Source organism: Schistocerca nitens, chromosome 5, assembly GCF_023898315.1.
Source record: "Schistocerca nitens isolate TAMUIC-IGC-003100 chromosome 5, iqSchNite1.1, whole genome shotgun sequence".
Classification (NCBI taxonomy): domain Eukaryota; kingdom Metazoa; phylum Arthropoda; class Insecta; order Orthoptera; family Acrididae; genus Schistocerca; species Schistocerca nitens.
In genome coordinates this window covers 97731742-97747326 of record NC_064618.1, presented here as the reverse complement: position 1 = coordinate 97747326, position 15585 = coordinate 97731742, and the positions used below count along the sequence as shown (strand labels likewise).

The window sequence follows — 15585 nt, the reverse complement described above, 5'->3', positions numbered from 1 at the left end:
TTTTTAGGCCCAAAATAATAAACAAGGAGTGATTTATGAGGGTCTATTTTTTTCCTACAGTTAGATATCATACACTACTAGCCTCATACATTTTTTTATGAATTTTTGAAATTTTAAAATTTTCATTTTTTGTTAAGTTTGGGGTTAGTTATCTCAGGTGGGACTGAATATAAAAACATGATTTTTGCACACTTTGTATACCTATATGACAGCAACGTACTGCAAAAATTTCAACATTGATATTTGACTGTGAATAAAAATATGAATTTTTGAAAATGAGTCTGAAATAATTCACATTACTCTATAACTGATCTTATGGCTGTTGCTATTTAAATGATTTATTGTTTCATTGTAATAAAATTTAATTGTGACATATATTTAGTTAACACTATCAACCAATATTCATTTAGTTTATTTATTTTTAATAATGCAATATTAAACAATAGGAGCATTCGCTTTTGTTCTATGGTCATAAAAATGCCCATTTACGTTTCGGTTTACTGCCAATAAAGAAGTACATTATTACTGGATGTGGCACTGTAGAAGTACATTATTGCTGGGTGTGGCACTGTTGGAGTCAGTCTGTTCTGAAACCTCTATTAGAGTGGATGTAAATACTTCATCGAGAGTGTAAAATGTGTTATGTGCTTTGTGCTCTGTGTAATTTGTAATTAATTTTGAGAGATTAATTGGAATGCAATAACATGGATAAAGAGTGTTCTGTTGGACAGATGGCAATGACTTTGATAGACAAACTTTGTTTAAATTTCGAGTAATTTCTTCTGTAACATCAGTGTGTGAGTATCATGAGAAGAAATATGTTCTGAAGTACAACCACATTTTTGGAAGATAGTGCTGTGATCCACTTAAAGTTCATAAAAAGCCTATTAGGCCTACTAAATGTTCGAGGGAAATAAAACTTGAACATTTGTCCTTGTCATGTGAGAGTGAAACAGCTTCCCAAGTGAAACGTAATGTGATTCCTGAAAATTCCTTGTGCCCAAACTGTTACTCAAAAATATTTGTTGTGAATCCAGAGCCAGAATCATGAAACCTTGTTAATGACATTTATAATCCTAATAACGAAGCTGTTAGCATATCTGTTGTTTATTCTTAGTTAGATGTATCTCCTGCTTCGAAAATAATAAAATTAAGTAGCAGAAAAAGAAAAGCAGCTATTGAAAATAAGGTACAACAAATTTCAGACGAAATTAGAAAAAGACTTGGAATCATGCTTCAATAATACAGATACCAACATTATGTCTAAAGAAGAAGAAAACCTACCACCAGCATGATCTGACACTGAATATTTGAGCTTAACAAAGAGATTAAATGTTCAGTGACATCTAATGAGAAAAAAGTTAAAATTTTAAGTTTGCTCTCTTACTCACGGTCAAGAGAAAAAATAGTTCATGAATTCAACATTTCTCATTGTTTGGTTAAACTAACCCAAAAAATAGTGAAAGAGCACGGCATTTTTACAGTTTTAAGAAAGAAGAAAGGTGTAGGTATAAGTAAAGAAACAATTAAATAGAGCCAGCAGTTTTTTGAAGATGATAAAGACAGTAGAATGTGCCCAGGTTGCAAAGATAGCACAAGAGTTGTTATAAATGGAGTTAAAGTAACAAAGCAGGAACAACTAGTACTGTCAAATTTAAATGAACTTTATGTAGCTTTCAAAAATTCTCATCCTGAATGCAAAATTGGAATGTAAAAATTTTGTGACCTCTCCCCTAAGTGGTGTATTTTGGCTGGATCCTCGGGGACACACTCCGTATGTGTTTGCTTATATCATCAAAATGTCAAACTGATGATTGCTGGTGCAAAAACCAGTGATCATAACTACAAATAGTTACTAGATTTAATGGTCTGTGACACTAACAGTTATGACTGCATGATGAGTTTGTGTTATAAATGCCCTGGTAAGGGCCAGAAATGCCAGACGGTATTACCTATAAACAGTGGGTCACAACTGACAGGGCAGAAGTGATAACAGTGGTTAGATCTGAGGAAGAGTACTTGGAATCTTTAACTGATAACTTACAAAAACTCAAAAGTCACCACTATGTTTCTACAATCCAAAGTAAGTTTTTGAAGGATAGAAAAGCGCAACTTCATGAAACTGAATGCATAGTGCTAGCTGATTTTGCTGAAAATTTTTCATTTGTGATTCAGGGTGCAATACAACGGTACTACTGGGTCAATGACCAGGGAACAGTGCATCCATATATTGTCTACTTTAAAAATGAAAAAGATGAAGTTTGCAGTTCTTCAATTTGCATTCTAAGCGGCTACTTGGAGCACAACACTTTGGCTGTACATGTGTTTCAAAAGTATGTAATAAATTACATATAAGGAAATTTTCCCAAGGTTAGAAGCTGATATGCTTTTCAGATGGAAGTGGTAGTCAGTATAAGAACAAAAATAATTTTTCAAATGTGTGCAGCCACAAAGTAGACGTTGGGTTGGAGGCTGAATGGCACCTTTTTGCATCTTGCCATGGTAAAAATGCATGTGACGCAGTAGGACGTAAACAAAACGTGAAGTAAGTAAAGCCAGCCTACAAAGACCAACCAAGACCAAATTCTCACAGTACATAACATGTATATCTTTTGCAAGATGGGGACAAGGTAAATATAATAGTAAAAGAAGACACACCACGATCCCAAGACACACAATATTTCGTTAGATATCATCAGTAACTTGTTTTCGTCTTCCGTGAAACTGATGATGGATATGAATACTTCTGCTCGAAGAAGGGCTAATAGATGCAGGAATTCTACGTGGACGCGTTACTAGTTTATGCAAAAGTCTATAAAATTAGTTTCTTCATTCGTTGTTAATCACTAGCGGACAAAAGTGACTGGGCGCAAAAAGTGAGAAACTGGGAAGAGTAATTCCTTGATGACAAGCACATTACAGACGTTTTTGGAAGGATATCTCCCTATAATCATAATTAATGCTTACCTCCATCACTACAATATGGAAAAAAGGCCTGTTTGTACAGCCTTGGCGGGCAAATCTTATTACTTTAGCGCTGTCAGCTAAAAACTTAGCACCACCGCTAGCCGGAAACACCATTCTGTATATCTAATCAATAACCGGGTTTGTTGATCAACAAAAGTTTCTTTTAAGTAGTAAACATTCTACTAAGTATATCTGTGACCACAGATAAATAGTATATATATTTCTAATCTCTGATCATAGTTATTATTATTATTATTTTGTTTGGCCCTACGAAGATTTGGCCTCTGGCAAATATTCGTCAGTTTACAAGCAAAAGTTACATTTTGTGACATAATATCTTTTATATTAAGTGCATGAATTACCACACGAGGTATAAAGTTAATAAAGTAATCAGTTTTACCAATATACGTTGTTAAATAGCATTACATGTCGAGTTGGATGGTCAGCACAGCAGGGGAAAGCAGAGTTCAATGTTTCTTGGCAACTAAGTGTTGATGATGAGAGGGAGAGTGGCGTCGTCTTCTAACATCGGAAGTTAATCTACTATTAACCAGTATTTTTATTGTTTCTTTTGTTTCGTTACACTTTTAGACAGTTTCGTGAGGACTTCGATATGTTACCTATAGTTTTTCCACAACAGAGACCATTATCTAAAATCTAAAACTGATTTAGGTTTTGCAGTGCAGGACAAAGAAAAATCTTACACTGTGTGTAAATATGAACATAAATTGACCAAGCAATTTTGACTTAAAAAGCTTTTTCTACAGTAAAACTGTCATCTGCAACGAGGGAGAAAAATACAGTTTCCAGAATGGGATCTTCACTCTGCATCGGAGTGTGCATGATATTAAACTTCCTGGAATATTAAAATTGTGTGCTGGACTGGGACTCGAACTCAGGACCTACCATTTGTGAATGTAGACTCGTCGGAAAATAGTACCTCGGTAAAGTATGTTGTGGTTGTTTACTTTTGTTGATGTTCCCATTCACAAAGCACTAGCTAGTTATGCGAATTGGCGTCATGAAGTTCTTGATGCAGTGGCGCATGGTATGGATGATACTTATGATGATGCAGTATTGTGATAGTACTACGTACAGACATACTGGAAAAGCAGTGTAATTGCCAGGCACTTATCTCGTGAGTGTGCTGCACTGCTGCTAGTACAGCTATTTCATTAGCTTCTCCTGTAACACGTTTGCTTCGTTTCCTTTTGCTGGTTCGTACGCTGCCATCAGGCATAAAGGCGTTCACAATCTTGTAAAAGAACAAACGAGAGTGAGCTTTGTCTGGAAAGCATACAAGGCAGCAACAGTCTCAACATTTCTCTATGTTCTCTGTAAGATAGATTCATTTCCATTTTTTTTGTTCTGTAGTTACAACATTCATCGTCCACCTACACAACTGTTTTCCAAATGATAGGTAGATGTGCAGGCAACAAACACTGTGCAAGTATTGTAGTGTTTAGACCTGCTATCTGTTCTATGTCTGCATGGTATGTGAGCTCTGGTCACAGTGTACTGCCTTTCATGATACGTCGTAGATTGCTACACAGCGAAGGTGCGGTAACAAGTAGCCCCCTCTTCGATACAGCAATGTAACATTGCGAATGGAATTTCCACTTAGACATTATGAAATACTGGCCTGTCCTACACTTGCAGCAAAGAGGTGGGGGTGCCACTGGACAATCAGGGGCCATTGAGCAGCATGTTGTAAATTAGTATTATGTACACATTTCTATGCTTCCAATTACAGCGCCATCTATGGCGAAACGACGAAAATACTTCAGACAATAGGTATGTAGACTTGCTATAGAATTGTAATCTGCAATAAAAATGGGGAGTATTCTCATTGAAGATTTCAAAGTAGCTCCCCTACCACCCACACATGGAATGAAGTGGTGGGTAGAGTGTAGTATCATTGGATGTTGCCCTCCAAGACAAACAAATTGGAATTATAATTTTTTTGTATGATGTGTAGTTTTCGAGATATTTCAATGTCTTTAGTTGAAATGAACACTCTATGTATGTATAAATGACAACGTATAAATTTCAGCTCAAATTACAGCAAGGTTAAATCTGCGATATTTCAACATTCAAGAAAGGAATATTAAAAAATATATATTATTTTGTCATTAATATTTGCAATGTATTAAACATGTAATATGAGTGGCTGTATGGTACTATTACAAAATTGTTATTTAGCAAGTGACAAAGAAAATAAACATAAAAATTAAGTATCATATTGGTGTGAAAATAAGCTGCAATATTATTCTAAATTCCATCTTCAAAAAGTTAGTATGTGGCTTATATCTGCTACCTTATCTTAATACATACCTGCTGTAAAAGAAAAATTGTACTAATTTTCACAGCACAGATAGTGCCTTTCACTGATACAGGTGGCAAACATTTTATTACGCAACAGTGAAAACTTTTCATGGGTTTTTTTGATGTGAGCATTTGAGCAGGTCTACAAATATTGTTTTGCTAGCTTGTAATTAAGTTTCAGTTGGATATTGGTGAGGAAACCTGCTTTATGCCAATATAAATGGCCAAGGAATTCGGCGCAGTTACGATGTAATGCTTCAAACTTAGAATTGTGCATTATGCCAAAACCACAACCAACAGAGAGGCCAGAAGAAGGTATGCAGTTTACAAATGTAATGTGCGATGTTCCATTGCTTAGAAAGAAAAACGAGAAAATTATCCAGGGAATCGAAATTTGAAAATATCCAGAACTTGAAGCTGAGGTTCTCAGCTATGTGCAAGATAAGAGGAAAGACAGAATGCCAATTTCATCAGAAATAATCCAACTGAAGGCCCTGGAAGTCACAAGAGTCTTAAATACGCCAAAAGGAAAATTTCCTGAGAGTATAGGTTGGTGTCGTCTGTTTATGTAGAGAAATAATCTTGCTCTCTGGCGAAGTGCTACATTAGCACAGAGAATTCCAGCAGATTTCGAGGAGGAGAAACTTGTAAACTTCCAGTGGTACGTCATCCAGTTGCGAAAATGTCATTCATACCCTTTACGTCTAACTGGCAATACTGACGAAACGCCTGTATTTTCTGACATACTTAGCAATATGACAGTAGACGTGAAAGGGCAAAAAATATCCCATTAAGAGAAGCCTGGAATGAAACAAAAACATAAAATAACTGTTGATGTTAGCTGTTGCAGCCCATGGGGAGGGAGGGAAGGGGGGAAGTTACTCCCTTACGTCATTCTGAACAGAAACACTATGCCCAAAGAAAATTTTCTTAAGGGCTTAGTGATTCGCTGCTAAGAAAAGGACTGGGTGACAGTGCAACTGATTGTTGACTGTCTGTCTTCTGTTTGGAAACGCAGGCCTGGTGCACTGCTTGCTAAGAGAGCAATGCTTGTTTTGGACGCTTTTAAGGGACATCTAACTACTGAAGTACAATATGAACTTGCGCCACAAGAGATAGACTTTATCCTAATATTCGGAAGAATCACTTCAAAACTACAGGTGCTAGATGAAGCCATAAATAAGCCATTCAACGATAATCTCTCAAAAACGTTTTCCAATTGGCTCCCGGAAGAATACCAAGTCTTTATGCCATATGGTAAGATTTAGAAGTTATCCGTCACCCTTCTGTGTGAGTGGATTCTTGGTTCATGGTCTTCCATATCATCAGAGTTCATCATCAAGAGGTCCAAAAAATGCTGCATATCGAATGTGCTGGGGGGCAGCGAGGATGACATACTGTAAGAGGAGAATGAAGAAAATTAAGGGACTTAGAGTGATGAAGTTAATACCTGTACAGACAGTAATGAGAGTGAATATGAGTTCGTACATGTAAGTACAAGCAAATTTCTGGTAATTTTGCTCCTCTGAGTGTGCAGCTCATGTTCATGCAAAATATACTTTTTTTTAAATTACTTCCTCGAAATTTTGGGGTGCAGTTTATATGCAGTGGCAACTTATTGTCAGGCCAATATGGTATATCTCCGACCACAGATGAAGAGTATCTATATTTCCAATCTCTGATCACAAATAATAGTAAGACTCGCCATTTTATCGGCAAAAGTTACATTTCGTGACATAATATCTTTTTATAAAGCGTATGAATTACCACACCTAGTATAAAGCTAATAAAATAATCAGTTCCACGATTATATGTTACTAAATAGCATTACAACTCGAGTTGGATGGTCAGTACTGTAGGGAAATACGTACTTACGGTTAGTTCACACTGTACATTACAAAAAGGAACAGGACATAAAAGTAAAGCTTTCTCAGGGAGAGAGTGTTGATGTTGAGAGGGAGAGTGGTGCCATCTTCTAACATTGTAAGTTGATCTATTCTCGACACACTCCCTATAGTAATAATAATGGATTTTGTGCTTTTATTTATTCTTATAAAAATGCTGAAACAGCGTCAAAACGTACTTTTTATGTGAGTACTAATAGTATTTCTACTTTTACAGGCAAATGAGGTAAGTACCAAATATTTGTGAAGGATTCTAAAACATGATAGGTGATTAGAAATTCTCTGTTTGTTTGGTTGCTTTTTGCCATCAAGGAATTAAAACATAAGAACAAACAACTTCAAAGAGTTGACAGAATTGTCTTAACTGAGATGGGCTCACAGTTCTGACATTTGACAAGAGCTTTTGTTTGACAGCTTTTGCACACTTACTTGTTGGTCTTGAAGCATATATTTGATGTTTTATTCCCATTTCGATATTTGCAGGAAACCTGAATTTGACAACGCCTTCTATTTCTGTATTGACCAGTGCTGGTATTGAGTGCCTGCAAGGGTATATTGGCTCCTCTCTACAGTTTGTAGGGGGCAGCAAGCTCTGGGTGTGAAATCTTCTTAGAGGTAAGTAAATTAAATACTGTGTGGGCAGTGATAATGGCAATGTCAAGAATAGTGTAAAGGACATGCACAGCCCATCAGTGGTGCCAGCTAAGATACTGTAGTTTCTAGGCATTTGGTCAGCCATATCGACTGCACCCACAGTTTCTTTATAATCCTGCAAAGTTTCTGGAAGTTTCTTCTCAGTATTCTCATTGACCTGACATCCATCATGCATGTTACTCAGAATAAGGACTCTTTTCCCTTTGTATACTGTGAGAAGATTGTTGACTGACTTATAAAATTTCGTTGCATATCATTTGTCCTCTCCACTTTGCACCGCAGGAGGAACCTCTTTGAGTGACATCTGAAAAGTGCCAACTAAACTTGTTCCTTTTTGTTTCAGCTCATCCGTCAGTTTCATGAAGATGAAGAAGTTGTCAGTTGTGGTTTACATGACCACATCTAAAGAATGGCTATGTCAGCTTCATAACGATGTGGTGACCAAGACCCTTGCTTGTATCACGAGTTTCATGTTTGCCATGGCAAGGGAATCCGTTCAGGATAAAGCGCTTGTCAGCATGACACAAAAGCCAGTATTTTATCCTATACTTAGCACGTTTACTCGGCAAGTACTGTATGAATGGGCACCTGTAGTGGCGAGGATACAGTTGCTCATCATCAGTCATGTTTCCAGCTGGCTTATAGTAGACAATGCAGTTATCAGCAAATAGATTCCAAATTTCTGAAGCAAGGCAATATTTATCAGTTTCCTTACGTTATCTTCTTGATGAAATAGAATAAAAAGTGAGATGACTGCATATTCCTCCAAATCTGTATCTTGACATGGTGCTTTGTAAGAAAGGAGGTCCCCACTTATTGTATGAAATACCCTGAGTGCCATATGCTCCAAGAGGGTAGAGTAATCCAATGAAAGCATCTAGTTCTTCCAAGCTTAGGGACCATTCATTATTACCAACTGTGTTGTGAGCCTTTTCTTCAGTGTAGTTTTTTATCAGTTTCAGGATTGGGTCGCTGATTTACAGTCCAAAGTAGAGAGTGGCGAGTCGTCTACAACATGTCTTTTGGTGTATCCTGTTGGCCTGTGTATCTTCCATAATACAATCTGGGCACTGCGTCTACATGCTGTGTCAGCTGTCTCAATCTTTGTCCACTTTATGCCATTGGAACTCTACACTTCTTCGCCAGGGAATGTATGCCGTACGGCGCTTCCTCTTCCTCGTCCACAAAGAGCTGCTACACCATGTCTGGTACCCAATGTACCACGATCAAGTCCACCTCTCGCCTCGCCATCAACTGCACCAGCCATCGCCGTCTTGTGTGTCGTCACAACACCTGATCATCGCCATTGTCAGCTGCAAATCGAATCGTATGCAAAATTCTTTGTAACTGGTGACAGATAGGAAATGATGGCAAAAGACCAGCCATGAAGCAAATTAAATTATGCATTTATATTAGATGATCAGAGATACAATGTTTGAGTTTTGCATAATGACTTATTAATCAGTGACTTACTGACTCCATCAGGTAGATGACCGATACCTCCTCCACCCCACCATCCTCGCCCTTGTCGAAGGCCACGTCTTGCGCTGCACACTCATTTGGCTCATCGTTGGGTGTGAAGTCCATGCCCTTAGGTAGACTCCATAAATCCGACACCTAAAATATAAAAGAAAGAAAACCGCACAGTGGACTGTGCGCTCATTGGTTCAAAACCTTATGTACAATGTGGTCCAGTTCGGGGTTCACAACCCGAACTACACCCTACCTTCATTTCGCCAACCACATCCAAACGCTGGCCATTCACACCCCAACAGATTACCGAAACACTCCGCAGCACTGGGCACTTACAAATGGACTTATATCTTTGATACCACCGATAGTTGAGAAGAGATATATTACTGCCAGAATCAATCAGAGCACTCACCGGCTCACTGTTCAAACTTACGCAAGCGAATGGTAATCTAGTGTTCAACACCGCCCGGACTCTATTGCAGGTCCTAGGCATGGGACCATGGCGACCCCATCTGCGTGCCAGCTGGCGTCAGGTGTTCGACATTGCTCCCCCCTTGACCTTGCACTCACGTGCGAAATGTCCCGGTTGGTTACAACGGTAGCACACGACCTTAGCGGGAAGGCTACTTGCAGGCTAGTAATTCCTTCCCTTTTCCTTATACCCACTGCTACCGGAAATTCCTTCGCACTCTCGCATGTCATCTGCTCGCGAAACCCCTCAATTTCATGAACTAGCCGTTCCAAGTCTGCATAAGATGTCGGCCTTTCACCGAACAATACACGACTCTGATCTTCCGGTTTCAACCCCCGCACTATACTTGAAACGACTTCATGCCCCGGGAGGCGAGAGTGAAAGGCCAGCACCACTGTTCGTACATCGGTTATGTAGTCACTCAGGGACTTCTGCTCCCTCTGTACTCTGAATACATATTTATTGACTAGGTGGCTTTTGCCCCAAGCAGTTAACCTTTCCTGCACGATTTTTATTCACAACCCAATCAAGCTACCATCACTCTCAAGAATGGATGCTACTAATTGAGTCAAGGAACCACTAGACAAAGAATAGAGCAACTGACACACCACCCTTGCTGGCGCCCTTAACACATCAACAATCCTCTCCAGCTTAACTAAAAACCACAAAAGTTGAACTAAATGCTGCATGGATTTAATCGACAAGGACTCAACTCCCTGAAATATGGACACCAAGGGGTTTGGAAGTTTAGCAAAATAATTATTCCCACTAGTCTGATCTCAGGATATGGAAATTGGCAAATTCAACGAAGCGTCACCTCCCTGTTCACCCTCCACCGCAGCGCTTTCCCATTCCAAAGCACTAAACTGAACTTGCAATTTCAAAACCTGCTCCCGCAACTCGTTTGCCTTATCATTGAAACGCGGGCCGACAGCCACCTCAACAAGATCACAAAGTCGGTTAATGAAGTGAGTGATTTGTACCTGCAGACGGTATACTTGCGAGCGGGAATGAGAACTACCCATTAAGAAATCTAAGTTTGACTGAATCTGATCCAGGGAGGCGGCACAAGACAACAAGGCGTCACCCACCTGACCGACACGCTCCGCGGATACCTGGACCAGGAGTGCCACCGTGTCTCGCAGCACCGCAGACAGCTCACTCACGCCACCGTCGTCAGGCTGCCCTCGAATCCGTAACTCGTATTGCAATTGGTCCCTCTTCAGGCACCCAATCCCCATGACCGCACGTGCCGACATGACAATTCTGTAAAATACGCACACAAACAGAACACAGCAGAACAACAAATTTACAACTGAAAGGCAATATCCATTGATTGAAACACGAACCATGTGCAATAGCAGTAACCACAGAGCAACCACACCCTGCTACCAGAACTGGTCCAGTTCGGGGCGCACAACCTGAACCACACGCCACTGATAAGCACTAATGAAGGACTGGGTCTCTTACTTCGATTGCACATAATTCATTAAGGTCAATCCAATACATTTATTTCAAATAACATAAATGTAGTTACATTTCAATATGTCTGACATTAAACAGGAATTAAAAAAACATTTTCAATATCAACTGATTTAGTGCATGAAGTGTGAGTTAAGCCAATAACCAGATAAACTAAACAATTCTCCATAATTCAAAAGAAAGAGAAAAACAAAATTGAATCAATACAGCCCCACTGACAAATATACATAAAACCTTACAATACTACTGAAAAGAATACACTGAAGTGGGGAGCAGTCATTCACCCGACAGAACACTTCAAAATAAGTTCAATAACACAGCTGCGTGCCCCATAAAACTGCAAGACATTAAATACTCATTAACATGATGCCACTCCTGTTTGAACTGCAGTGTCCCAAAGAAACAGGCGCTTATACTGAAATAACAATTTTTTTATATGTTTAAATTACAGCATTAAGGAATTCCAAAAGGTGTCCAATCGAACCCCCCCCCCCCTTTCAGTTGAGGCACAAATCCTTCCCCTTTCTAGGTGGAGGCTGAGCCAGAAACACAGAATGCCACAAAAACACAGTTTTGCTGCAAAATCTTACAGGACACCCGGAAGCAGTAACAGATAAGGGGTCGGCACCCACAAATAACACAGGCTACGAGTCAGGCTGGGAGCACATCCTATGAGAACTTGTTCACACTATGCTCACCACAAACTGTAGACACTCCGGCCGAACATCCGCTTGTGGTGACTGCCAGAAGGACGACGCAACAACAGGCCCACGCCATGCTTTTCACACAGGCACCTCAATTTGTACAAACATCTAGGCCAACACCAACTCCGGACTCCCTTCTCACTGCGAGGCTTGGCACAGTTTATATGAAATGCCTTACAGGCAACCAGTAACTGCTGCAGGAGTTTCATGACTAGCAAACAGCCCCAGCGTAACAGACATCACACATGTGCTTACGCCCAAGCCACAACTCCACCAGTCTCACCGGCCACCCCAAACAAACTGCCTCTCGCCGTCCTGCGCGCCTCAGCCGAAAACGCAAAGGGCCGGCTGGAGTGGCCGTTCGGTTCTAGGCGCTACAGTCTGGAACCGAGCGACCGCTACGGTCGCAGGTTCGAATCCTGCCTTGGGCATGGATGTATGTGATGTCCTTAGGTTAGTTAGGTTTAATTAGTTCTAAGTTCTAGGCGACTGATGACCTCAGAAGTTAAGTCGCATAGTGCTCAGAGCCATTTGAACCATTTTTGAAAACGCAAAGATCCTCATGCCCGTGGACCTGCCAAAGATAAAAGGCGATCGCTGATGATCGACCAACGATCTGGCTGACAATGCTTCTTGTTTGAGTGCTGCAAGAGGTAGGTCATCGTCAGATGGATCAGATTCTCCTTGCTCATTTCATTTGATGCACCTCAGTCACTTGAATCAGCAGTTTCCATTGGAACGAAATCTTTGTCCTCCTCCAAATTCGTCTCACTACCGGATTCATCACTCGTTTGCGTCAGTGAAATGTTCTCCAGATCGTAAAGAATCTCGGCCTCTGTAAGGCCATGCTGTCTTATCATCGCAGCTTCAATGAGGCAACCTCGCCAAATTAAACTACAAGCTCACGTCGCTGGCGTCAGAACTACCTCAACCCACTCGGTTTGATCACAGACAAAAGGCGTCGCGCCTGACATCTGCTATCGTGTAAGTGAACTGTTAGCAACGCCCTAGACAGTGCTGTGGGAGGGTGAGGGGAGGTTCGCCACTGTATAATACGTTTCTCTGTGGCTTCCCAGTGCCACTCCATTGGTCTGCATGTCGCCAATCCGTAGAAAATGGAAAGTTGCGCTGATATAAAGTATCGCTCCACCTGCGAATACTTTGTATTGCACGTTCTTTTCGGCCCAAAGTATCGTAATACTCTCCAGCATCGTGAATAACGCCGAGGCACGGCGGCTAACTATTTATTGTCTGAAAATCGGTGTTACTGATATCAAACTGAGTTAAAATGCGGGTGGGTCGATAAAGATCTTCATGGTACTATAGGTATAACAGGTAAATGTTTCATATTTCTACGTCGGTTAGGGGGATGAAATTCTGGTGAGTTGTAAAACCCCACACACGATGAAAAGTCAAGGGAGTGTTTGGTCCTTCAATGATTATGGAGGTAGGTAGGGCCCTCAAAAAACCCTCATGGGTCAAAAACCCACATGGTATTTCTAGTGTTCATAGGAATTTTTAATTGTTTGCTTTGTTTCTTCCACTACAGAAATCATATATTGTCACAAAAGAAGCTGAGTAGCACTGTGGTATAGTGGATATGATACTAAACTGTTGCATTGAGGGATCGTGATTTCAAAACTCGCCTGGACTGTGTAATTTTAATTTCTATATTCGGTTCGAGTATATTCTAGAAGTATCCACAAATGACAAGAATCATTGTACTGGAATTTTCTGTAGCTGTATATATACCGCACGTGTTCTGGCTGGAGGCAGTTCACTCTGCGCTCTTGTATGTGCAAGTACTGAATAAACCTTTATTAAGTGAAGTTAGTGTTACTTACACCTTCATCTACGTGACATTATATTCTGGTGTAGGCGCCGATTATTGGGACTTGTGATACTGCACATTACCGACGACACAGCGGCTCCCATCAGGCCACGACAGAGCCACCGTTTACATGGCAAGAGACCCAAGTTCGAGCCATATTCAACAGATCGCAAACTATCGGAGACAGAAGAAGAAGATGACGTCACAATGACAGCAACTGTGTGCCACCACATGAGACATCCGAGAAGTTCACAAGCTGAGAAGTATTCCAGGCGGAACTGCGCAAATACACTCCTGGAAATGGAAAAAAGAACACATTGACACCGGTGTGTCAGACCCACCATACTTGCTCCGGACACTGCGAGAGGGCTGTACAAGCAATGATCACACGCACGGCACAGCGGACACACCAGGAACCGCGGTGTTGGCCGTCGAATGGCGCTAGCTGCGCAGCATTTGTGCACCGCCGCCGTCAGTGTCAGCCAGTTTGCCGTGGCATACGGAGCTCCATCGCAGTCTTTAACACTGGTAGCATACCGCGACAGCGTGGACGTGAACCGTATGTGCAGTTGACGGACTTTGAGCGAGGGCGTATAGTGGGCATGCGGGAGGCCGGGTGGACGTACCGCCGAATTGCTCAACACGTGGGGCGTGAGGTCTCCACAGTACATCGATGTTGTCGCCAGTGGTCGGCGGAAGGTGCACGTGCCCGTCGACCTGGGACCGGACCGCAGCGACGCACGGATGCACGCCAAGACCGTAGGATCCTACGCAGTGCCGTAGGGGACCGCACCGCCACTTCCCAGCAAATTAGGGACACCGTTGCTCCTGGGGTATCGGCGAGGACCATTCGCAACCGTCTCCATGAAGCTGGGCTACGATCCCGCACACCGTTAGGCCGTCTTCCGCTCACGCCCCAACATCGTGCAGCCCGCCTCCAGTGGTGTCGCGACAGGCGTGAATGGAGGGACGAATGGAGACGTGTCGTCTTCAGCGATGAGAGTCGCTTCTGCCTTGGTGCCAATGATGGTCGTATGCGTGTTTGACGCCGTGCAGGTGAGCGCCACAATCAGGAATGCATACGACCGAGGCACACAGGGCCAACACCCGGCATCATGGTGTGGGGAGCGATCTCCTACACTGGCCGTACACCACTGCTGATCGTCGAGGGGACACTGAATAGTGCACGGTACATCCAAACCGTCATCGAAACCATCGTTCTACCATTCCTAGACCAGCAAGGGAACTTGCTGTTCCAACAGGACAATGCACGTCCGCATGTATCCCGTGCCACCCAACGTGCTCTAGAAGGTGTAAGTCAACTACCCTGGCCAGCAAGATCTCCGGATCTGTCCCCCATTGAGCATGTTTGGGACTGGATGAAGCGTCGTCTCACGCGGTCTGCACGTCCAGCACGAACGCTGGTCCAACTGAGGCGCCAGGTGGAAATGGCATGGCAAGCCGTTCCACAGGACTACATCCAGCATCTCTACGATCGTCTCCATGGGAGAATAGCAGCCTGTATTGCTGCGAAAGGTGGATATACACTGTACTAGTGCCGACATTGTGCATGCTCTGTTGCCTGTGTCTATGTGCCTGTGGTTCTGTCAGTGTGATCATGTGATGTATCTGACCCCAGGAATGTGTCAATAAAGTTTCCCCTTCCTGGGACAATGAATTCACGGTGTTCTTATTTCAATTTCCAGGAGTGTATTTCGGTGACACACAATGACAGAAGTGCAAGGCCGAAGATAAATTAAAGTGCAGGACACA

The 15585-nt window shown here is 41.8% G+C and overlaps 1 protein-coding gene across 1 annotated transcript in view; it reads right to left on the bottom strand.

Annotated features, from left to right (window-relative positions):
- LOC126259771 (probable 28S ribosomal protein S16, mitochondrial) overlaps positions 1–3160 on the bottom strand; it is a 47751-nt gene extending 44591 nt beyond the window's left edge. Inside the window, exon 1 of the mRNA XM_049956774.1 lies at positions 2968–3160. Within this exon, the coding sequence (XP_049812731.1) occupies positions 2968–3081 (114 nt within the window). The 5' untranslated portion in view covers positions 3082–3160. The remainder of the gene's footprint in view (positions 1–2967) is intronic.
- Positions 3161–15585: the final 12425 nt, after the last annotated feature.